The sequence below is a fragment of the Styela clava genome, chromosome 12 (assembly GCF_964204865.1).
Source record: "Styela clava chromosome 12, kaStyClav1.hap1.2, whole genome shotgun sequence".
In the NCBI taxonomy this organism is placed as follows: domain Eukaryota; kingdom Metazoa; phylum Chordata; class Ascidiacea; order Stolidobranchia; family Styelidae; genus Styela; species Styela clava.
Window position 1 is genome coordinate 7,522,062 of NC_135261.1, and position 26,785 is coordinate 7,548,846.

The 26,785-nt window shown below is 33.7% G+C and overlaps 3 protein-coding genes across 3 annotated transcripts; all 3 read right to left on the reverse strand.

Annotated features, from left to right (window-relative positions):
* Positions 1–1,409: 1,409 nt before the first annotated feature.
* LOC120329873 (lactadherin-like) lies at positions 1,410–4,876 on the reverse strand. The gene is made up of 5 exons (XM_039396667.2): positions 4,615–4,876; positions 4,343–4,387; positions 3,634–3,792; positions 2,985–3,151; positions 1,410–2,254 (listed from the first exon to the last, which is right to left on the reverse strand). Exons 1-5 carry the CDS (start codon positions 4,868–4,870, stop codon positions 2,099–2,101), a joined length of 783 nt encoding a protein of 260 aa, XP_039252601.2. The 5' UTR covers positions 4,871–4,876; the 3' UTR covers positions 1,410–2,098.
* A 7,061-nt stretch (positions 4,877–11,937) lies between these two features.
* Positions 11,938–17,094, reverse strand: LOC120329490 (lactadherin-like). Its single transcript, XM_078118389.1, has 5 exons — positions 16,825–17,094; positions 16,543–16,587; positions 15,827–15,985; positions 15,199–15,365; positions 11,938–14,414 (listed from the first exon to the last, which is right to left on the reverse strand). The coding sequence occupies exons 1-5, from the start codon at positions 17,078–17,080 to the stop codon at positions 14,259–14,261; spliced, it is 783 nt and encodes a 260-aa protein (XP_077974515.1). The 5' UTR covers positions 17,081–17,094; the 3' UTR covers positions 11,938–14,258.
* A 1,905-nt stretch (positions 17,095–18,999) lies between these two features.
* On the reverse strand, positions 19,000–22,370 carry LOC144430452 (lactadherin-like). Its single transcript, XM_078118390.1, has 5 exons — positions 22,098–22,370; positions 21,930–21,974; positions 21,584–21,742; positions 20,933–21,099; positions 19,000–20,147 (listed from the first exon to the last, which is right to left on the reverse strand). The coding sequence occupies exons 1-5, from the start codon at positions 22,351–22,353 to the stop codon at positions 19,992–19,994; spliced, it is 783 nt and encodes a 260-aa protein (XP_077974516.1). The 5' UTR covers positions 22,354–22,370; the 3' UTR covers positions 19,000–19,991.
* Positions 22,371–26,785: the final 4,415 nt, after the last annotated feature.

Consider the following 26,785-nt stretch of genomic DNA (forward strand, 5'->3'; position numbering starts at 1 on the left):
CTGGCAGTTTTAGAAGTTTCAAAAATTGCAAAATATCGCTATTTTTTCGTATCAGCAATGATTTGATTTAGTTAGATTTCAAAATTTGATCAATCGTTTTCACGATTACGCAGTATTAACAGATCCATAATTGTTTACCAAGCAAGTTGAAAACTCATGCCAGATATGGCAAAAACTGAAAAAACAAGTAGTAATGTCCTGAATTGAATCAAAGACAAAACCGACAAAAATACTTGAATAAAAAAGATAGATCAACCAGGGCTGTAGAGTCAGATTCTGGAGTTTTGCATGATTTCATTCAAACTGGAGGCTGAGATTGAGTTAAATTTCTAATTCTGGAGTCCAAATTTTGAATCCTCGAGTTGTAGCCAGAAGTCAGATTTTTAATGATCTAAGTCAAAATTTTTAGCAGCAAAGCATGATTTTTCCTTGCATTTTTAAAAGATAATTGAAAATCATGTATAAACCAAAGTTTTTGTTATCAATGTTCTGTTTTCTTGGAATTGTTTAGTGTTTGGTGAGTCTAAATTTAACCCGCGGCGTTGGAGTCCGAAATCTAATGTAGACTTTCTCAGACTCCACATGTTTAGGATCAACTGTTTACATGAAGCAAAGAGTATTTGAGCAGTAAGTATGTATAACAGGTTCCAGTTTCTTAGCTTGTCTTAATAGACTTCACAAGAAGATTATTACTAAATCAGTAAAAACAAAAGTATATCAGCTTAGTATAGTATTCGTGTACCCAGTTTGTTTCAGACATTCCTGCAAAGTCTTGTATATATTTCAACACTTGAAGTTGGTTGCAAATATGGTAGCAAGTGGCACAAAAACATATAGACATGAAAGAATCACTTCTCGGGCTGAAGCAGGACATTGTACAGATTGCTGAACCGAAGATCTAAAAATTATTCGAACAATATTCCTTGGAACATGACAAATTATCGAGTTTAGGAACAGACACAAAAAATAAAATAGAAAATATAAGAGCGCAGGCTAAGATGATAACTCACAGATAAGCATAACGTAAAAATCAAATTCGAATATTTCCAAAACGCAATATAGCATATACCTCATTTTGGTATCTGCATCATGGGCATGATATTTGCTGAAAATTTTTTCAAAAACGTAGCGAAGACATAATTTAATCACACATCCTTAACATATTCAAACACGTTTCCCATATTATCGTATTGTATCCCAATATTTTCACCTCCTTCCTCAATTTTCTAATAATATTGTTGACTTTCTACTCTGAGTGATGTCTTTTCTTAAACTCCTTCAAAATCATTATTTGCATTTGCCAATCGTTGCTAACTTGATTTCGTACGCTTTTCTAACAAATAATACATAGCTAACAAAACGACCTGGTCCCAGACCCATGTTATAGAACTGAAAACAAATACGGAGCATATTGTATTGTAACAACAAAGATAACATGTCGCTGACATAGAATGACAGTTGAGCTAAAATTCATCGAACACAAAACACATTAATATGGCAATATACACGGCCAAAAATTAATAAATGACAAAACTGTTGTCACGACAATTATCCGCGTTTAGAAGCAGATTTTCATCATTGAGTTGATTTGAGATTCGTGATTTACTAATTACATAATTTTTGTTCTCATAATATGATAAAGCAAAGACCGACCATCAGATATATTGAAGACTTTTCACAAGATATAAACATATAGGTCGACTGTTTCATTTGACTAACTGTTCTAAGCAAGATCAATTTAATACATTTTGTACCAAAGTTTTTCAGGAAACAAACTGTTCGAATACACTTACCTTAACAAATGTTTAAAAAGTTCCTGAACTATTATACCTTTTGACAAGGGGCGATGCTCAAGTATATTAGCGCGAAAAACAAAGTAAAGCAGAACAGTCGACAATTGACGAAAATGGATTGTTTTATCTACACGCACTATGGATAAATAAAAGTTTAAAAACAAAATTATAAACTTAACATTGGTTGGCATGCATTCTAGTTAAGTCGTGAAGCTGAAGAATTGAGATCAACGAACGCCATTCGCTATAACACCACCGCACTGCAGATTGGTATTTACTGTTAATCTAAGTTGATTCCATGTCAGTTACAATAAACCATGACACATTCCATCAATGTATTCCAATCTCATGCACATGTGACCATACCATGTTTGAGGATAAACTCGAATGTATCGGCATATTATTACATTCGGAAACATGTTGGTGACCTTGGTTCTTCTATCATTATTTCCAGTAAATATCTAAAATATATAATAAGGATCAAAAGTATCACAATAAGTTCAGTAGATCATATCAAAATATAGTAAATATAAGTGATAGTTGGATTACAGTTGAGTATATATTAATCTAAATTAGGGGATTGCAACATTTTCTGTCGTTGGGCCCTATAACCAACTTCAGACATCTAGCTGGGCTACACAAAAAATAGTTTTTTCATGTAAATACCGAATAAAAAAATTCTTGTTCAGCCTTACAGCTATAAAGGCAACAGGCAAACGGCCGAAGATTTAACGCAGCGACAAGAATCATGTGAGCGCTTTTTTAAACATAAATGTCGGATTAGGATTTTATTCTTGATGAAAAAAATCTTGAGTGTTGACAAAGGCTCTGATATAAGTAAGAAATAGCCACTATGAAGTGTAGAACTCCCCGCTTGTCAACAAATTTCTCTGATAAGAGTTTTTCATGCATTTTGCTGTCTCCTTGCCAAGTTAACTGGTATCTAATTTAATTAATGAGTATAGTTTTATAATAAGTCACTATTTCTTTTATATATATATGTTTTTTATTTGAATTCCATATGAAAGACCCCAAATTCGCTGCTGACTAGCTTGTTAACAATGACTAGAAAATCCCATATTATGATAAAACTGTTGAAAATCATTATTATTTGCAAATCGAGCTTGATTACTAAATACATCCTAAATGCAGTTTTATAAAGGCAAAAAGAGTTTCGAGATACTATCTTACCTTGTCTGAACCATTCTCTTGTATTGTTATCATTGCGCTGGTAGAATTTCCATACGATATTTTGAAAGACCGAACCCAATTATCGTTGCGTGCTCGTCCCTGTGTCACGATTCCTCCTATTGGTTTTGGCGCCTTGAAATATACCTGATGCCATTCTCCTATTGCACCTATAAAAATGAATCATTTATTTTAATATTCTACGAAGAGATCATCCCACTTACATTTTTTAATGCACACAGTCTAAATTCTATAATTTTGCAACAGGCAGAAGAACTTACTAGAAATCAAAGTTAAATCAAATAGTAACCACATTGCACTATAAGTGCAGAAAGATTTACCAGAAATAACTACTATACGATTCATTGCATTCTGTGTTATATGATAGATATTTTTGACCGTGATAATGAACTCTTTCAATTTCATAATTGAGTGCGAAATAATTTAAAGTTTGTTTTGAAGTTTTATTGAGAACTTATGTACTTGTCAAATATGATATAATTTAACAAACATTCAAATAAATTTGTATAAATAAAAAATTTGGATAAAGACATAGTTTCCGCAAACGCGAAAATAGTATATTTTGAAGCGCAAACTGTCAGTGATTTTCCATGATTATTTATTTTAATTGTAGAAAATCAAAATAACTTACTTCTACCAGGAATCCAAACAGCGTACTTTCCGCCAGAACGATCCACATTGTCCAATCTTCCATAATAAGCTTGATAACTGGGACCATCAAATGATGAAGCTGTGATTTGTGAGTCAGGAATGATATAACGATTCTTGACACCCATGTAGCAAATCTCAGCTGAAATTAGAAGTGACCACGCTGTGTATGGTAGGCAATTTCATATCTTGATTGTTTTTAGTTGGGAGCATTGTAGGGAGACAGAACTTCGGAAACAAATGTGGGAACATGCGATTGAAACCATAATTATTTTATAAGTTTTTGATAATATTTTTTCGTCGAGGTTAGATATATTAACAGACTATCGTATTTATTATGAGCAACCATAATTAATTCAGTGACATGAAGTAAAGTCTCTCAACCTTATAATAAAAGTTGCCATTGTCATATGATTGCCGCTCAAAACGACTCAGTTTGCCTATTTCTCTAAAATGCTTTATTTATGCAATATTTATATTTATTTATTCATGCAATATTTATGTCTGATATAAAAACAGTTATTGGCACAGAGTGTGCCGTACACAGATATTACTCTTGTTTAATTTCAATGATTTTGACATTAATCTGTTTTATTTTCAAGCAAATGATTGAAGCCGGAAAAGGTGGAAATATACAAATGCAATTCAAATCAAGATCTTCGGCATATGTTTGACAGCAGTGAAATGCTTACAATTTAGCATATTCTTCATGAACTTTTGACTCTTCAGGAATGAATCTGAAATGAATAAATTAGATGATTAACAAATTGTTAAAATATTTTGAAATTTAGAGTTTTAATAACAGTTCTGTCTTGAACAATACAAGAGTCGTGTTCAGTTTGAGGTGAATTTCTTTGCACGTTAAATCAAAAAATATTATATTGAGAATAAATGATTTGTAATAAATTGAAATTTATCAATCTAATGGAAAAATCTTTCCGATATGATTCGTTCAAACAATCACCTTCCAATTTCCTCATTCTTTCTTCTAGGTGTTCCGCTGTTCCTGGTTCACCCCGTTCTCCTTTTATTCCGGGTAATCCACGTATTCCTTCATTTCCTCTTTTTCCTGGCCTTCCCTGGCACTGACTCGAGTCACATCTGGCGAGACTCGCATTGCCGTTTGCCACCACGTGTGAACAAAATTCATACAATGTTGGCATGTGACATAAGACACAAGGAAGCAGCAATATAGAACAGCAAACAACAAAAGAATTCATATTGTTATATCTAAATGCAGGAAGGAGAATATGAAAAGCTTTACAAAATATGTACAAATTTCAATAACATAAATTGTCTCAAAAAGGTTAATTAATTTCCTGTACACTTCAACAACAAAATAGAATATACCTCCGTTCGATATCTGCATCGTGGGCATAATATTTGCTGGAAATTTTTCCAAAAACGTAGCAAATTCATAATTTAATCCCATCCCCTAATATATTCAAACAAGTCTCCCATAATATCGTTTTGTACTCTAATAATTTTACCTTCTTCCTCAATTTACTAAGAATATTGTGGACTTTCTACACTGAGTGATGTCTTAAACCTCTTCTCAGCATACACGAATTTACAGACTAAATCTATTTCTGTCTTCTTCAATAAATAAAGTCTTAAATCTGATTTTCTGAGTGGAAATAGTCTGTGACGTACATAAGTTAAGTTTGCTTTTACCAAATTTGCAGATTGAAAGCGCCTTGTGTTGTTTAAACTTCTCAGCAGGGGTGAAATAACAAAAGATATCAATGGAGTCACTTGAGACAAGTGTTTCAGTTGAAGTTTGGGTCATCTTCTCACGACCTTTAATATTTATATGTAAATCTTCCAATCAAATTGCGTGCGAAAGAAAACTAGTAGAAAAATTCCGTCGGTGGTAAATATTTTACCGTGAATCAACGAGACTATAAATCAATCCGTAAATTTCTGTTGCAAATTCATTCAATAAAAGGCAAATTAAATTATATGCAAATTAAATTCCGTTTAAATCATTAACTTTCTATCATATTGATAATGTTATCAATTATTTCTTCTAATCTAAAATCCCTGTTTTCACATTTGAAAACCTAGATTTCCACCCAATCGAAATATACTTATCGGTTACTTACTTACGAAAATTGATACAAATAAAGAATTAAACAAAAAACTGATGACGTCCCATCGTACCTTTCTCGTATTTGGTTTTGTAATGTCGCTTCAAATTATATTCTTTCGTGACGGATATTACTTGAAAACACACCAGACACTGTGGTTTAACGTTGTTGTGGGTAAGGAAACACATTGCTTTCCAGTTCACTTCGGTCACCTTTGTCAATAAACAACCAAGTCCGTCTGAGTTGAGTCTCCTGACTCAGCTAAAAAAAAACGAACTGCGTGGCTCTAACTAACTTTTATTAGAAAAGTAGTACTAGTAAAGCACCTCACGAATACAGCAATGAATTCGATTACTGAAACTTAATCATTTGTTATTTTAATCACCATTTGTGTTTATAAATATTCATATACAGATATTTAAAGAAAGTTCGGTATAGTAATTATATATGGTAAATCATAACTGTCATCATTTAAAACCATATTAGAGATAACAACTTATCTAAGATTGGTATATGTCTTATCAAATAGGATTATGCAACTGTGTTTACAAGCTGTTAACAACTATATATGATAATTTAAAACCAATCCACGCATGATTACACGATGAAACGAAGTTACGTTCTTGGAAACGTGAATAACACTATCAAGAAGACGTTTCATTCATATCCGGAGCAAAAGTTTAAAAAGTACCAAGGTGACTTCATATAGTGTTGAATGTGATGAACATTTATCGCATGATGCTCCTATGAACACACGCGCTTATTTATTTCAATTGGAAATAAACGCATTTGACTTCTTATCTTCAGCAATGACGTATTTAAGCTCAGTCAATCTTTAGACTTATGTTATAGTGATAAAAGCGTAGGTATGGTTGTGTCAGTCATTGGAAATGCAGAATAAAATCACGGGCTAGGCTTAATTTACTTGCCAACCTTTTTCCGGAGCAATCGTTTGAATACATCTTATAAATGTCAAAAATATATTACATTTTACGGCTTAATCAAAGTCTATGCATCTGGGACAAATCTTCTTCGAGCAAGAGAAGTGCCAAATCTTCCTTCATCTCTTTAATAGTAACACACTATATAATCTGAGTTTATTGGATGAAAGTCTTTTTTCATATTACCTCATGATTGAAGTTAGGTTTTACGAAGTGAGAGGTGGCGAACTCGTGGTTTAAGATAGTGTAGCGTACCGGCAATGTATGAAATAATTATCCAGGTTCAGAATATCTTCTAATATGATCTGACCTCTAGTTTCCTCTCAATAGTCCAAGTCTTTACGCTATATTATGTCATTTATTAACAACTCGAACAGTGAACGATCCAAAACAACCAAACACTCCAAAGGAACGGAAAGCATAAAATAAAAATAACAGATACCAGGCAGTAAAATACAAGAAAGACCACATACACAATAAAAAACACTGACCAACCCTGAAATCGAAGACACTTTCAATAGAAACTAAATGACCCCCAGAATCCAGTACAATAAACTAGCTACTGCAATTTACAAAACAGGCCGAGACATTTAAAAAGACTATAAACAGTTCTATAGGTGCACAACATTTGAACAATACTGATGAAAGCTAATTCCACGACAAAACTGGAAACACAACACCAAATGAACTGTAATTGCACTGTACTGATAAAAACAATAACACGGTCCCTACGTCAGCACACTGTCCAGCACTAAACATCCAACGGTCACACAACCACAGACAAACATCCCCGAAGACCAGAGGCACCCACACAGACACAAAACACCCACCAATTCAACCGAAACACTCAGACGACTGGCCCTCGTCAACCCACGGTGCAGACCACGCCGCAAAAAGGGAAGGCTGACAGTGTCACAGCGCCACCAAGTGTCCTCGCAGATAGAATACCAAATATGGAAACGATATCACATGACGTCATTTAACAGGCAAAACAAGGGTCGTCACAATAGGTATGGATAAGAGTATTGATTTTCAACTGCAAAAACGCAATTCTTTATTTAATAATATCAACTAGAATACCTTTATTGAATAATATTGGCGTCTGTACGTAGCGGGAACATATTTTAAGCTATGAGTAGGGTTACCATATTTTTGTGACTTCAAAGCGGGACGCCTCCAAAGATCAAGACCCTCAGCTGCAGTGGTGTATCTAGGTAAAATGGCGCCCATGGCAAAGGTTTAGAAATGCGCCCCCTACTTCGCTTGTTTCCTCTTTCGTTTACATGAAATTGATTGCTCTCAACTACGCAACATAACAAGCAATTTAATAACTACACAATAAACAATAAGCAGTAGACGGTCGGGCAATAACAAGATCTTAGAATAGTATATTTCGTGACGCAAATTTGCCAATGATTTCATCAAAATTTTTTGTTTTTGTTTTTACCCTCTTTATACTTAATATAGCCAGATCGCAAAGCTTTCCTGGCTAATTGAAGATCGAAGGTATGATGTTTTAGTTCACTAAACGACCGATCGCAATTTTCTATGGATACTGCCAATGTCAGCAAAATTTGCAAAGCTATCCGGAGATTGAGGAAATTCAAAAATTACTCTTTGACACACACTGTTTTCTCGTCATAGTCTATATCTTACATGGGCAATCTACGGCCTGCTGGCCAAATCCGGCCCGTTGGCTATTTCAAACTAGCCCGCCTGATGCTTCCACAACCAAACTAAAGCCAAATTTTGATGTTTTAGCTGAAAAATAGCTCGAGCAGTTTGTTTAGATTGCGATTAAATTTAGTTTTGGTACGATGCTTGTTGTTTTCCACTTTTGCTTTTGTAATACTGTAAATATTGTCCATAATATGTAACTATTTACGTCACAATTACATGGCCCGTCACTATAGGCGGGCAAAATATGGGCCCGTGAACCAAAGACCATTTTATTCCATGCGATATTCATTTAAGAATCCCACTACATTTTTGCCTTTCCTTTTTAATTTGTACATGGAAATCGGCGTCAATAATTCCTGTTTATTGCTCAGATTTCTATCCACGCTCCACAAGCATGAGGTTTCTCTCCGGTATGGATTTATAAGTGACTGAACAAACTGCATTGATCGTTGGAAACTGCAAACTGCATTGACTTTTGTTAAATTTGTTCTGATTTAATTAGAAATACGAGTTTCATTCATTTTCAAGTTTTATTGAAAATTAAACAATTAGAACTTTTTGCGTTTTTGCGCCCCCGTCCAAACGGCACGAGCCATGGCTGCCATACCCTAGATACGCCAATGCTTAGCTGTGATTTTTTGACTTTACATTTTCCGATTTTGCCAAATAGGCCTACATTTAAAGCCATCCCGACTGTCTTCATTGACCATATCGAGAGTTTATGAGCTGTCTGTCTAAATATCGGTTTCAGTTCGAAAAATAGAAGGAATTGACGGTATCGATACAAAATAATTTAAATTTAACCACACAACGATTGCAGTGCACTTTATCTGTATCATTAACGTTTTTTTTAAATATGGGTATTCTCGTTTTAAGTCCTTTGTAAATGTACATTTACAGGTACAGACAGAGACAGGGCTTACACGTCACAAATTGTTATTGCTGGCGGAAATCAACGAAACAAACAAAATCTCGCATTCACCAGTAGCCTAGCACAATGGTTCCCAACCTCTCTACTCTGGTGAACCCGTAAAATTAAATGTACTCGCGGTCCGGCAAAAACTTGAAATGACCGAAACAGAAAAGAATAACATACAGTTGCGTAATATAATGCAACGTCGGGCATTCAGTATATGCTTCTAGACAAAAAAGGCACACTTCAAAACACTTAACACGAAGAAAAACTATCAAATAATGTGCCAGCCTCAAATTGAAATGGGTGAAACATAGAACAATACCATATATTTGCGTAATGAAATGCAGTGCTGGGCACCCGTTATGCGTGAGGACGGTACACATAAAACTTCTCACATGTAGCCTCACATGTACGTTCTCAAAATGTAGCATACAGGCCAAATCATGTATAAACACAATCTAGTGAGAATTTTTCAGCTATTTCGTTTCCAATATATATTTCAAACGAGGACTCGTCGAAAATACGGACTACAGCTTGATTGCTCGATTACATAGCGATGGGTATTCGTTATCAAGAGATATCCAAAACAGTGACAGTGATTCTTTTTTAAATCTGGACTGTAAAGTAGAATTACAATTTTATTCAATCTTTTTTCTTTTTCATCGGATTTATAATATTAATTCCTCTGCAGCTGATCGACGCCTCAAGCGAAGTGAATTTACATTACAATGACAAAGTCATCCGCAACTTGGCACCAGGCTCAAAATACTGGGAAAGATCCCTGCAGCCCATGCTTTTTTGCGCGTCTCGTGACCACATGCAGGTTTGCATTAAGTTCATATCTTACTGTAATATTGTACAGTTCTTGACTGTTTTTGGTTTAAACAAAGAAATAGTCATAAAGTTATATATGTATGGTCATATTAAGCACGCAGTAAAGAAAAAGCACGCGTGTCGATATGACGCAATATGACGGCGGAAGAGAAATTGCGTGATGAACCAACGCTGCGATGTTATTGCACCGTAATCGTAAGTTGGAAGCCGATAAATAAAGACATTGTCTCGTTAAAGTGTCTGACATAGACGTGACGTATTTTGTAGTCGAGGCGTTGCTGTTGCTAATCGATTAGCGACAGACGATTAGCTGTCGTCCACAAACCAACAAACAACAAGTCAATATATACTATCTCACCCCCAAACTGGTACCAAAATAGCACTAGCTTTACTGCGTTCTATGACGCAGTAAATAAGTCTGTTAATAAATTTATCGACGAGGAGGTCCGTGTAACCCAGGGCTCGGCAACCTTTTTTCGCTCGCGGGCCAAAATAAAGGTTGCAAGTCATTTGCGGACCGCACATATTTTTAGAAAGTTGAAAACCGAACGGATGATACTTTTTATGATAAAAATCAAGCAGCGATACACCTATTGAATAGAATATAGATTTATTTCCTCATTGCATTTCATAAAATTCCATTTAAATATTTTCAGCGCTATTGAACCCTTTGCACTTAGCATCAAATTTTCTGCGTTTTGTTGCCATTTGTCTAATTATATTTAAACCATATGCTCATTAATTAAACGAGTAATTGTGAATTATATACCTGTTAGGTTATAATACAATTCAATCTAAAGAATATAATCGTTAAAACGGCTGTTTTGTTATGATAATTCAGTGAAGTATCACGGGCCGGATTATATTACTCTGCGGGCCGGATCCGACCCGCAGGCCGCAGGTTGCCGACCCCTGGACTGTAGCCGATATACGTCTGCGTAAACGTTAACTGCTCAATATTCGATTTTATGTCAGTCTCTTAACAAGATAAATATGCGCTGCTTTCGTTGGCGAGCGATATCAGCAATCATATCCATCTTAACCAGTGGCATACCACTAACACTCATTAACCTCTGAGCACTAGGAAAATTATAAAATTTAGAAAAATTCATTCATAAGACTGTATTTGATTTTTAACCTTGTAAATAGATAATATTTGCGACAAGAATTATGACCCAATTAGAAAAATAAATGATTGCTGATTTTAAAAATGTTTAGACCGGTTAAATTCTTTCAAAATTGAACAGCGAGGTATAAATGAATAACATTTTGAATGTCGGGACCTCTAGGCTTCATCCCACCTTGCCTAATGGGAAATCCGGCACTGCTGTACGCCCTATGTCAAATCGCAAAACAGTTATATTGTATGGGCGCGTTACCTCGACAATAATTTATCGTTGTCACGGGGCCGTGTTCCCTAGCGGTCGTTATCTGTGGATTGTCAACTGCACGCCTGTTCACAAAATATAAATCAAGAATATTGTCGACGTGCGCTATATCGAACGATAGTTGACTATTGCCTTGTTCTGAGCTGGTTGACGAAATAAAATATTCTGTAATTAATTCACCAGATGGCGAATACGTTTTTTTTACTGGAAGGTATGTCGTCAGCGACTTTATCATGAGTTTGAGAGTTAACTAGCCATTTGAGACATAAATTATTCAAAGTTGAGATGGGACTACAACTAAGTCTATATTTTGTGATGTAATAATACGATTGGCATTTGACCATTTGCTAACTTAATTTCGTACGCTTTTCTAGCAAATAATACAAAGTTAACAAAGCAACCTGACCCCAGACCCAACGTTATAGAACGAACAACAGATACAGAACATATTATATTGTGAAGCGACAAAGATAACTAGTAGCTGATATAGAATGACAGTCGAGCAAAAATTCATGGAACACAAAAAACATTACTATGGCAATCATGTAGAATAGATATATACACGGTCATAAATGAATAAATGACAGAACTATTGTGACGACAATTATCCGCGTTTAAAAGCAGATTTTAAACGTTAAGTTGATTTATGATTCGTGATTTACTAATTACATAATTTTTGTTCACATAATATGATAAAGCAAAGATCTTCTGAAATATAAAAGGATTTTCACTAGATGGAATAAAGTCCTACATAAAGGTCGACTGTTCCATTTGACTAACTATTCTAAGCAATTTAATAGTTTTTATACCAAAGTTTAATTTTATCTTATGAATTTATACGTATAGTTCAGTGCGCAAAACAAAAATAAATTTTATGACCATCTGAACAGATGTTTGAAAATCTTCTGAACAATTACCAATCGATCAACATTTACCAAATATATGCCATACAAGCAGAAACTCTCCCTTTTCAACACAATTGCAGACTAGATATTTTGAAGCATTCAAAAACCAAAAACAACACGAATTTACAGAATAAAAATGTTTCTTTTTTGTTCTGTAGAAAAAAATCCTAAATATCTAATCCAATGACGTACAAGATTGTTAGCGCCATCTGCTGTGTTAAATTCCCAGTAGGGTTGAAATAATAAAAGATATCAATGGATTAAATTGAAACAAGTATTTCAGTTGAAGTTCGGGGTCATTTTCTCACGACCTTTAATATTTATATGTAAATCCTCCAGGTGAATTGCGTTTAAAATAAAACTAGTGGAAAAATTCCGTCGATGATAAATACTTTGACGCAAATCAACGAGGCTATAAATAAATCCGTAAACTTTTGTTACAAATCCATCCATTAAACTGCAAAAGAAATTATATGCATATTAACTAGCATTTGAATCATTTATTTTCTATTGCATTTAATATGGCATCAATTATTTTTTCTGATCTGAAAACCCTGTTTTTACATTTGAAAACTTAGATTTCCAGCCAATCGCAGAATTCAAAACGGTTCAAATTAAAGGTGTTTTTCCGACTATGACGAGCAATCATTACAAAATTGTTTATTTCACTTAGCACAGCTAGAGGACAATACTTAGCTAGTGTCTGTATTCTGATATGGCCAATTATTCTACTGGGAGGTCTGTTTTAATAAACACATCATCGAGAAGGTCCGTGTAACCGCACAATATTTAATTTAAACCAATCTCTTTAACAAGATAAAGATGCTCTGCTTTGGTAAGCAATTTCAGCAATAAAATCCATCTTAACCCGTGGCATCGTTAAAACTCATTAACCTACGAGCACTAGGCTAAATTTTCGAATATAAAAAAATTCATTCGTTCGATTGTATTTAATTTTTAACCTTCTAAGTAAAAATCATTTGCGACAATACAGACCTAATATACAGAGCATATTGTAATGTGAAACAACAAAGATAACTAGTAGCTGACAGAGAATGACAATCGAGCAAAAATTCATGGAACACAAAAACATAATCATGGCAATAATGTGGAATAGGAATAATATAAGTATATACATAGCCAAAAATGAATAAATGGCAGAACTGTTGTGACGACAATTATCCGGGTTTATAGGCAAATTTTTTACCATTAAGTTGATATATGATTCGTGATTTACTAATTAGATAAATTGTGTTCACATGATATGATAAAGCAAAGATCTTCTGAAATATTAAAGGATTTTCACACGATGAAATAATGTTTTACATAAAGGTCGACCGTTTCATTTGACTAACTGTTCTAAGCAAGATCAATTTAATACATTTTATATCAAAGTTTCAATTTAATCTTATGAATTTATTCAAATAGTTCAGTGAGTAAAAATAGATAAATTTCACGAAACAAAGTGTCCGAATACACTTATCCGAACAGATGTTTGAAAAATTTCTGAACTATTTTTCCTTTTGAAAGAGGACGATGCTCAAATATATTAACACGAAAATCAAAGTAAAGCAGAACAGTTGATGAAAATAGATTGTTTTATCTACGCGCCCTATGGATAAGTAGAATTTGAAAACAAAATTAGAAATTTTCCATTGCTTGACATGCCTTCTAGTTAAATTGTGGATAAATTGGAACAAAACAAAAAGCTGAAGAATTGAGATCAACGAACGCCAGTCGCTATAACACCAACACACAGCAGTCTGTCATTAACTGTTAACCTAACCCGGTGTAAAATTATTAGTATTGTAATTATGGGAATCTCGGGATATTGACAAGTTGATTCCATGTCAGTTACAATAAACCATGACACATTTCATCAATGTATTCCACTCTCATGCTCATGTAATTATGCCATGTTTGAGGATAAACTCGAATGTATCGACATATTATTACATGCGGAAACATGTTGGTGACCTTGGTGTTTCTGTCATTATTTCCAGTGAATACCTGAAATATATAATAAAGATCAAAAATATCACAATAACCTCAGTAGGAACTAACAAAATATAGTAAATAGTGAATATAAGTGATAGTTCGATTACAGTTGAGTATATATTAAACTAACACAGGGGTTTGCAACATTTTTGTCGTTGGGCCATATAACCAACTTCAGACATCTAGCTGGGCTACACAAAATATAGTTTTTTCATGTAAATAACGAATTAAAAAATTCTTGTTCAGCCTTACAGTTATAAAGACAACAGGCAAACGGCCGAAGATTCACGCAGCGACAAGGGCCATGTGAGCGCTTTTTTAAACATAAACTGTCGGATTAGGATTTTATGCTTGATGAAAAAAATCTTGAGTGTTGACAAGGGCCACACTAAATCGCGTTCCTGGTTGTGGCCCGCAGCCCGCCTGTTGCACATCCCTGATCTAAATATTAAATAGCCACTATGTAGTGTAGAATTCCCCGCCTGTCAACAAATTTCTCTGATAAGAGTTTTTCATGCATTTTGCTGTCTTCTTGCCAAGTTAACTGGTATCTAATTTAATTAATGAGTATAATTTTATAATAAGTCACTATTTCTTTTCTATAGATGTTTTTTATTTGAATTTTATATGAAAAACAGCAATTTCTCTGCTGGAAAGCTCGTTAACAATGACTAGAAAATTCCATATTATGATAAAACTGTTAAAATCATTTTCATTTGCAAATCTAGCTTGATTACTAAATACATCCTAAATGCTGTTTTATTAAGGCAAAAACAGTTTCAAGATACTATCTTACCTTGTCTGAACCATTCTCTTGTATTGTTATCATTGCGCTGGTAGAATTCCCGTACGATATTTTGAAAGACCGAACCCATTGATCGTAGTCTGGTCGTCCCTGTGTCACGATTCCTTCTATTTGTTTTGGCGCCTTGAAATCTACCTGATGCCATTCTCCTATCGCATCTATGAAAATGAATCATTTATTTTAATATTCTACGAAGAGGTCATCCCCACTCACATTTTCCAATGCACCCAGTCTAAATTCTATAATTTTGCAACAGGCAGAAGAACTAACTAGAAATCAAAGTTAAATCAAATAGCAACCACATTGCACCACATATAAGTATACGTTTGATTGCATTCTGTGTTATATGATAGATATTTTTTACCGTGATTATGAACTCTTTCGAGTTCATAATTAGTTGTGAATTAATTTAAAGTTTTTTTTGAAGTTTTATTGAGAATTTATGTACTTGTCAAATATGATATAATTTAACAAACATTCAAATAAATTTGTATAAGTTAAGAATTTGGATAAAGACATAGTTTCCACAAACGCGAGAAAAAAGTATATTTTGCAGCGCTAATTGTCAGTGATTTTCAATGATCATTTATGATAATTGTAGAAAATCAAAATAACTTACTTCTAACAGAAGCCCATACAGCCCACTTTCCCCCAGAACGATCCACATTGTCCAATCTCCCATAATAAGCTTGATAACTGGAACTAGAAATTGATGAAGCTGTGATTTGTGAGTCAGGAATGATATGACGATTCTTTACACCCATGTAGCAAATCTCAGCTGAAATTAGAAGTGACCACGCTGTGTATGGTAGATAATTTCATTTCTTGATTGTTTTTAGTTGGAAGCATTGTAGGGAGGAAGAACTTATGTGCGGAAACAAATGTGGGAACATGCGATTGAAACCATAATTATTGTAAATGTTTTTGATTATATTTTTTCGGCGAGGTTAGATATAATAACAGACTATCGTATTTATTATGAGCAACCATAATTAATTCAGTGACATAAAGTAAAGTCTCTTAACCTTATAATAAAAGTTGCCATTGTCATATATGATTGCCGCTCAAAACGACTCAGTTTGCCTATTTCTCTAAAATGCTTCATTTATGCAATATTTATAAATATTTATTTATGCAATATTTATGTCTGATATAAAAACAGTTATTGGCACAGAGTGTGCCGTACACAGATATTACTCTTGTTTAATTTCAATGATTTTGACATTAATCTGTTTTATTTTCAAGCAAATAATTGAAGTTGGAAAAGTTGGAAATATACAAATGTAATTAAAATTAAGAACTTCGGCATATGTTTGACAGCAGTAAAATGCTTACGATTTAGCATCTTCTTCATGAACTTTTGACCCTTCAGGAATGAATCTTAAATGAATAAAGTAGATGAATAACAAATTGTTAAAATATTTTGAAATTTAGAGTTTTAATAACAGTTCTGTCTCGTAAAATTCAAAATTCGAGTTCAGATCGAGTTATAATTCTTCGCACACTAAATTAAAAAATAACATATTGAAAATAAATGATTCGTAATAAATTGAAATTAATTGAAAATTATTTATCTGATGGAAAAATCTTTCCGATATGATTCATTCAAACAATCACCTTCCAACTTATTTATTCTTTCTTCTAAGTGTTCCGCTGTTCCGGGTTCACCCCGTTCTCCTTTTATTCCCGGTAATCCACGTATTCCTCCATTTCCTCTTTTTCCTGGCCTTCCTTGGCACTGACTCGAGTCACATCTGGCGAGACTCGCATTGCCGTTTGCCACCACGTGTGAACAAAAGTCATACAATGTTGGCATATGACAAAGAACACAGGGAATCAGCAATACAAAACAACAAACAACAAGTAATTTCATGATTGTAATACCGTTAACCTATTAATGCAGGAAGAAGAATATGAAAAGCTTTCCAAAATAGGTACAAATTTCAATAACATAAATTGTCTCAAAAAGGGTAATTAATTTTTTGTACACTCCAACAGCAATATAGCTTATCTATCATTTTGGTATCTGCATCATGGGCATGATATTTGCTGAAAAATTCTTCAAAAACGTAGGGAATTCATAATTTAATCACACACCCTTAATATGTTCAAACACCAATCCCGTAATATCGTATTGTACTCTAATAATTTTACCTTCTTCCTCGATTTACTAAGAATATTGTTGACTTTCTACTCTGAGTGATGTCTTGTCTTAAACCCCGTCAAAATCAATATTTCTTTCGATCAACATTTATCAATATATTATGCTATACAAGCAGAAACTCGAACTTTCCACCACAATCGCAGTCTAGATTTTGAAACATTCAAAAACAACATACACGTATTTAAAGACTGGAACTGTTTCTGCATTGTTCTATGAAAAATCTCAAATCTAATTTTCTGAGTGGAAAGAGTCAGTGACGTACAAGCGTATAACTTAAGTTTGCTTTTACCAAATAGGCAGATTGAAGGCGCCTTGATTTGTTTAAACTTTTCAGCAGGGTTGAAGGATCAAAAGATATCAATGAAGTCACTTGAGACAAGTGCTTCAGTTGAAGTTCGAATCATCTTCTCACGACCCTTAATATTTACATGTGAGTCCTTCAAGTCAATTGCGTGCTAAGGAAAAATTCCGTCGATTATAAATATTGTGACGTGAATTAATGAGGCATTTATTAAATCCGTAAACTCCTGTTAGGAATTCATCCATTCAAATTAAATATATTCATTATTTAACTGCATTTGAATCACTAATTTTCTAATATATTTAAAATGTTAGCAATTATCTCTTATTATCTGAAAACCCTGTTTTTACATTTGAAAATCTAGATTTCCATCCAATCCAAATATACTTACAATGCAAAAACCAAAACGGTTCCAGAAAAAAGGAATTTTTTTGACTATGACATGCATCAATTACAAAATAATTTTTTTCACTTAGCCCTACTAGAGGCTAACACTCAGCCAGTGTCTGTATTCTGGTATGGCTAATAATTCTACTGGAAAGTCGATACTCCTGTAGTGTGTGTACGAGGTTAGAGTTAAGCCATAATATTATTCCGATTTTCCTTGTTAGAGTTCTATTACGAGTTTGAAAACTGTCTCTGTTAGCTAAGTGAATATACCCCCTACCCATAAATTTTAGTCCATTTATACAACTTGATTTAAAATAGGCGAACAAAATTATATACCTCTATATTGGTACACAGACTTCTGGAGCGCTGGAAAGTCTGATTATACACACATCAACGAGGAGGTACATGTAACCGATATACCGCACGATATTTGATTTTAAATCAATCTTCTGAACAAGATAAGGATGCGCTGCTTTGGTAAGCAATATCAGCAATAATATCTATCTTAACCCGTGGTATGTCATTGACACTCATTAGCCTACGAGTACTATAATAAATTTTCAAATTTAGAAAGATTCATTTTATAACAATATTTAATTTTTAACCTTGTAAATAGAAAATTTTGCGACAAGAAATATTAACCCAATTGAAAAAATAAATAAATGCTGGTTTTAAAAATGTTTGAACCGGTTAAATTCTTAACAAGCCTTGAAAATTTAACAGCGAGTTATAAATGAATAATATTTTGAATGTCGAGACCCCTACGCTACCTTGCCGAATAGTAAATTCCGCACTGTGGTACCGTTGCCACAGTGCCATGTTCCCCTAGCGGTCGTTATCTAGTGAATTGCCGCTTCTCCTGCAGTGTGTGTACCAACTTAGAGCCAGGCCATAATTTTATTCCGATTTTCCTTATTTTAGTTTATTACGAGTTCGGGGAATGTCTGTGGTGGCCCAGTGAATATACCCCTTCCCATAGGCTTCCGTCTCTTTACACAACTTGATTTAAAATTGGTGAAAAAATTAGTTACCTTTATATTGGTACACACACTTCTGGAGCGCCGGATTGTCAACTGCACGCGTGATAACAAAACATAAAACAGGTATATTGTCGATGTGCGCTACTCCAAACAACAGTTGACTACTGACTTGTTCTGACCTGGTCGACGAAATAAAACATTCTGTAATTTGTTCACCAGATGGCGAATTTATATACACGGTAAAAAATGTATAAATGACAGAACTGTTGTGACGATAATTAACCGTGTTTAAAAGCCGATTTTTATCATTAAGTTGATTTATGATTCGTGATTTACTAATTCCATAATTTTTGTTCACATAATATGATAAAGCAAAGATCTTCTGAAATATTAAAGGTTTTGCACAAGATGAAATAATGTTCTACATAAAAGTCGACAGTTTCATTTGACTAACTGTTCTAAGCAAGATCAATTCAATACATTTTATACCAAAGTTTTAATTTTATCTTATGCATTCATACGTATAGGTCAGTAAGTAAAAATTAATATAAAATTGCATAAAACAAACTGTCCAAATATACCAACTATACTAAGAATTTTCGAACAATTATTCCTTTTGAAAGAGGGCGATGCTCAAATATATTTACACGAAGATCAAAGAGAAGCAGAGCAGTCGACAATTGATAAAAATGAACTCTCTTATCTACGCGCACTGTGTATAAGTAGACTTTGAAAACAAAATTCCAAATTTAACGTTGGTTGGCGTGCATACTAGCTAAATCATGGTCAATTGGAACAAAGCAAAAAGCTGAAGAACTGAGATCAAAGAACGGCGGTCGCTATAACATCACCGCACTGCAGACTGTCATTTACTGTTCCTGGTGTAGAATCATTAGTATTGTACATATTACAATCTTATTGATAGATTGCCAAGTTGATTCCATGTCAGTTACAATAAACCATGACACATTCCATCAATGTATTCCACTCTCATTATCATGTGATTATTCCATGTCTGAGGATAAACTCGAATGTATCGACATATTATTACATGCGGAAACATGTTGGTGACCTTGGTGGTTCTGTCGTTATTTCCATTAAATACCTGAAATATAAATAGGGATCAAAAGTACAACAATAAGTTCAGTAAACCATATCAGAGTATAGTAAATACATTGTAATTGTCGTTGGGCCATATAACCGACTTCAGACATCTAGCTGTGCTACACAGCAAATTAAAAAATTCTTCCTCAGCCTTACAGTTATAAAGGCAGCAGGCAAAACAGAAGAAGATTTTACGTAGCGAAAGAGCCATGCGAGCGCATTTTTATACATAAACTGTCGGATTAGATTTTTATGCTTGATTGAAGAAAATCTAAGTGTTGGCAGCGGCCACACTGAAGAGCGGGCCTGGTTGTGGCCGACGGACGCCTGTTGCACACACCTGATCTAAATCATAAATCGCCAATATAAAAAAAATGTAGAATTCCACGCTTGATAACGAATTTCTCCGATGTGAAATTTTCATTCGTTTCGCTTTCTCTTTGCCATCTTAACTGGTGTCTACTTCAATAAGAGTATTTATTAAGTATAATAGTATAAAAGATTAAATTTTAGATGAAAGACCGCAACCTTGATTGAAGCAACCTTGATGACCCGGAAATCCCATATTGTGATAAGAGTGTTGAAAATCATTTTATAATAGCAAAATGGGTTTAGAAATACTACCTTACCTTGTTTATTAAGTATAATAGTATAAAAGATTAAATTTTAGATGAAAGACCGCAACCTTGATTGAAGCAACCTTGATGACCCGGAAATCCCATATTGTGATAAGAGTGTTGAAAATCATTTTATAATAGCAAAATGGGTTTAGAAATACCACCTTACCTTGTCTGAACCATTCTCTCGTATTGTGATCATTTCGCTGGTCGAATTTCCATACGATATTTTGAAAGACCGAACCCAATTATTGGCATCTGGGCTTCCCTGTGTCACGACTCCTCCTATTGGTTTGAGCGTCTTGAAATCTACCTGATGCCATTCTCCTATTGTATCTATAAATATCAAATATTTTATTATTCTACGAAGAGGTCATCCCCACTCACATTTTTTAATGCAGTCAGTCTAAATTCTAGTATTTTGCAACAGGCAGAAAAACTAACAGAAATCAAAGTTGAATCAAATACTACCACATTGTACTATAAGTGCAGAAACGATTTACGAGGAATAACTACTATACGTTTTATTGCATTCTGTGTAATATGATAGTCTTACTCTTGGCAATGATAATGAACTCTTCCGAGTTCATAATTGGGTGTGAAATAATTCAGAGCTTGTTTTAAAGCTTTTAAAAAATAACTTCATAATAACTCAAATATGCCATAATTTACCAAACATTTACAAAAATTAGTATAAGTTGAGAATTCGGATAAAGACACAGTGTTCACAAACGTGAAAAGAGCATACTTTTCAGCAAAGAATGTCAGTGATTTTTAATGATTATTCTTATATTAATTATAGAAAATCAAAATAACTTACCTCTTCTAGATAACCATACAGCATACTTTCCCCCAGAACGATCCACATTGTCCAATCTCCCATAATAAGCTTGATATTGGTTATTGTAAATTGATGAAGCTGTGATTTGTGAGTCAGGAATGATATGGCGATTCTTTACACCCATGTAGCAAATCTCAGCTGAAATTTATATCAGAATTATAAGCTGGTATATATGTTTTATAATGTGACATTTCATTTCTTGATTGTTTCATTTGTATTAGCAGGAAACACTGAAGTATTCCGAGGAACATTACTTAAACCGGGAATATGAAAATACAATTCCACGTAATGATTCTGCATATGTTAACAGTAGCAGAATACTTACGATTTTTGATTGCCAAAAGCTGCTTTTGAGTCATCAGGAAAGAATCTTGAAAGAAAAAAAAAGGATGTTGAAATATTTAGGAATATGTACTATGTATAACATGTATTAATTGAAAGGTAATTAACCGATTACAATACATGCTCAGACTTATTTGGTTCAACTCATCACCTTCCAACTTCTTTATCCTTTCTTCTAGATGTTCCGCCGTTCCAGGTTCGCCCTGTTCTCCTTTTATTCCGGGTAGTCCACGTATTCCTTCATTTCCTCTTTTTCCTGGCCTTCCCTGGCACTGACTCGAGTCACATCTGGCGAGACTCGAATTGCCGTTTGCCACCACGTGTGAACAAAATTCATACAACGCTGGCATGTGACATAGCACACAGGGAAAGAGCAAAATCAAGGTAACAGCAACGGAAAATTTCATATTAGATTTTCGGATAATATTTCCTGAAATATATCAGCAGATTTGAATTAAAAAAAAACATATAAAAAGTTTTCAAAATCTTATAAATTTTCATCTTTTTACAATATAGAGCTAAGTAGGGATTTTAAAATCATAATTTGCTTCACATATAAATTTTAATTATTCTATATTTCATTTAGTCGTATAGGATTTTTCAACACCTCAAAATTTGAAGATACGCTATTTACTACTTATATGTGTTCTCAGGTGGAATATTGCCGTACATTGGCGTAGCTAGGGGGAGTTTGCGTGTCGGACCCACATCGAAGTTTCCACATCTTCACCATTTACAAGGTTCTGAATATTAGGCTGATACACAAAAATTTTCTATTTTTGCATTGATTGTAATTTTACAGATTTAGGTTTGTTTATATAATATATGGCGGATAAATGAAGACATAGTTAATCGTTTAAATCATACAATTTCGCTTTTAGTGTTGGTAGGAACTCGTCTGCACTAGACGCCATGGAACCTGACTACTCACTACAATCACTTTTTTTTGTACTTAGCTGCAATTTATCGAATTCGTATCAACACAAAGCGAAATTATTGTCTGTTACGAAAGACAAATAGGGTTGTTGAAAGAAGCGTAAAATTCTATGAATTAATTTAAGACAGGGCAAAATTGAGCCTCAGTCAAGCTTGCGTTTTCCAGTATTTCCTTTCACATGTATTTAATGTGTGCTGGCCTTGCTTTTTCCGTGCAGAATTATATAGCGACAAACTTGACCCAATGCTGTAAGAACGTAGATGATATATATCGGCGATAAACGTTGCTACAAAATAGATACACAACACAAGATCGGTCACGCGAAAACCATACATCATAATAATAAATACAAAATGAAATCATGCAGAATTGAAATATTTGTTCATCTGACAAATAAATCATGAATTAGCAAAACGATAGCGATAGCGAAACGAAAGCGATACCTTTTTCAACGATAATTACATGTAAAAGCTGATTTTGTATTGTTAGATGACGTATGAACGTAGTTATCAATTTCCAAGAAACTAATTAAGTAATTATTTCTCGGGAAAATAATATGATTGATTGAAGACGAAAAAATGCCAATGAGACATCGTGCATAGACGATTCGACTGTTTTCAATAAATATTTTTTCAATCAGCAAGATCACGAGTGAATTAATTATAACTCGAAAATACTCATTCGTGAACAAGTTCATGGAATTGCAAATTCTTAAAAGTAGCTTAAAAGGAAAACAACAAGCAATTGATTCATAGAAAATATTGCTTAAACGCATTTTGAAGAAATGTTTAAAATGTCCTCATACCAATACCAATTTAATTACCGACAAGTTTTTCAAACAATACTAGGGTGCTTAAAAACATTGGTCAATTTGTGATAACCATACCGATTCGTATTTGATTCCACAGTGACTGGTATTGAATATATAAAATGTTTGTAATATATGAGACTGTTAATATTAATCTGTTGTTTAATGTTTGTAAGAATTCTTCTGCCTCTTCGTTGGCTGAGTCCCTCATTTTTGGAAATTTGGGATAACAGCTTTTCTTTGTGAATTGTATGAACTTATTCAGGAACATTTTAGTCTTATTTTGAAAGTGACAATGAAATTTCTGTTAAAATACGGTACACTCCGATCTCAAGAAATTGGGGCAATAACTGTTAAAATTGAATTAGAATGTCATCTTTAAGATAAATTTGAGAGTCCGAGGTTTTTCATGGCACTTGATTCTCCACTACAATCAACACGGCAATGCCAAGTGCGTGCGTTACTTAATACACTTATAAAGATGGGTCAACTGTAGTTGTAACTGAATATTTTTAGAATATACAATGCAAAGTTACGATTAGGTGGGTGGTATATTGTTGTGTTCAAATTTTATTTATCTTTTATTATTTATTATGAGTAATTTAGCAGGCTATTGAATCAATTATAAAACAAAGTTAATTCATTATCAAAACACTTTTTAAAATGAAAAACAAAAGACGTATATGATGCTTCTTATTCCTGCATTGTAGAGGTCCTCAGTTGAAGGCCAATTTTTTTGCGCTTGCGCTTATCCGAAGTCTCACTCACGTAACTGTTTCTTGACTTGACTAATCATGAATGGCTCATTGTCAACTGCTTTCTACTCAACATCCATGCAGCAAAGATAAATCTTAGCACGGCCCATACAACGCCAGTAATCGCTCTCAATTGCTCAATCAGTTGACTTGACTTTTATTATTAAGATAAGATACCTATAGTAGCTGACATAGAAATAATGACAATAATTTACAATATAAATATATGCATGGCTTATCAATCATGATTTAATGATGAAACCATGGTGACTCTTCCAGCGATATTCACGTTTGAAATCAGATTACCGTAAGTTGGCTTATAAACTCTGATACTTACATTTTGTCGAGAAAATAATATGAAAAACGACCTAATATATGGCGGATAAATGACGACATAGTTAATCGTTTAAATCATACAATTTCGCTTTTAGCATACGTACGAACTCGTCTACACTAGACGCCATGGAACCTGACTACTCACTATAATCACTTTTTTTTGACTTAGCTACAATTTATCGGATTCGTATCAACACAAAAAGAAGTTATTGTCTGTTTCGAAAGACAAATAGGGTTTTTGAAAGAAGCGTAAAATTCTATGAATTAATTTGAGACAGGGCAAAAATGAGTCTCAGTCAAGCTTGCGTTTGCCAGTATTTCCTTTCACATGTATTTAATGTGTGCTGGACTTGCTTTTTCCGTGCAGAATTATATAGCGACAAACTTGACCCAATGCTGTAAGAACGTAGATGATATATATCGGCGATAAACGTTGCTACAAAATAAATACACAACACAAGATCGGTCACGCAAAAACCATCCATCATAATAATGAATACAAAATGAAATCATGCAGAATTGAAATATTTGTTCATCTGACAAATAAATCATAAATTAGCAAAACCTAGCGATATCTTTTTCAAAGATAATAACATGTAAAAGCTGATTTTGTATTGTTAGATGACGTATGAACGTAGTTATCAATTTCCAAGATACTAGGTAAGTATTTATTCCTCGGGAAAATAATATGATTGATTGAAGACAAGAAAATGCCAATGAGACATCGTGCATAGACGATTCGACTGTTTTCAATAAATATTTTTTCAATCAGCAAGATCACGCGTGAATTAATTATAACTCGAAAATACTCGTTCGTGAACAAGTTCATGGAATTGCAAATTCTTGAAAGTAGCTTAAAAGTAAAACAACAAGCAATTGATTTATAAAAAATAGTGCTTAAACGCATTCCGAAGAAATGTTTAAAATGTCCTCCAACCAATACCAATTTTATTACCGACAAGTTATTCAAACAATACTAGGGTGCTTAAAAACATTGGTCAATTTCTGATAACCATACCGATTCGTATTTGATCCCACAATGACTGGTATTGAATATATAAAATGTTTAATATATATGAGACTGTTAATATTTATCTGTTTGTTAATTTTTGTAAACATTAATGCAACTTCTGCCTCTTCGTTGGCTGAGTCCCTCATTTTTGGAAATTTGTAATAACAACTTTTCTTTGTGAATTGTATGAGCTTATTCTGGAAAATTGTAGTCTCATTTTGGAAGTGACAATAAAATTTGGGCTAAAATACGGCACACTCTAATCTCAAGAACATGGGGCAATAACTGTTAAAATTGAATTAGAATGTCATGTTTAAAATAAATTTGAGAATCCGAGGTCTTTCATGGCACGTGATTCCCCACTACAATCAACAAACCAATGCCAAGTGCGTGCGTTACTTAATAACACTTATAAAGATGGGTTAACTGTAATTATGAATATTTTTAGAATTCACAATGCAAAGTCACGATTAGGTGGGTAGGTGGTACTGGGCCATAGAATATTGTTGTGTTAAAATTATTTTTTACCTTTTTTTTGGCACGACGTTTTAGTTATTTAGCATTAGGCTATTGAATAAATTATAAAACAAAGTTTATTCATTTTCAAAACACTTGTCGTTAAAATGAAGTATTTAATGCTTTTTATTCATGCATTATAGAGGTCCTCAGTTGAAGGCAAATTTTTTTGCGCTTGCGCTTATCCGAAGTCTCATTCACGTAACTGTTTCTTGACTTGACTAATCATGAATGGCTCATTGTCAACTGCTTTCTACTCAACATCCATGCAGCAAAGATAAATCTTAACACAGCCCATACAACGCCAGTAATCTCTCTCAAATGCTCAATCAGGTGACTTGATTTTTTATTATTAAGATAAGATACCTAGCAGCTGACATAGAAATAATGTCAATAATTTACAATATAAATATATGCATGGCTTATCAATCATGATTTAATGATGAAACCATGGTGACTCTTCCAGCGATATTCA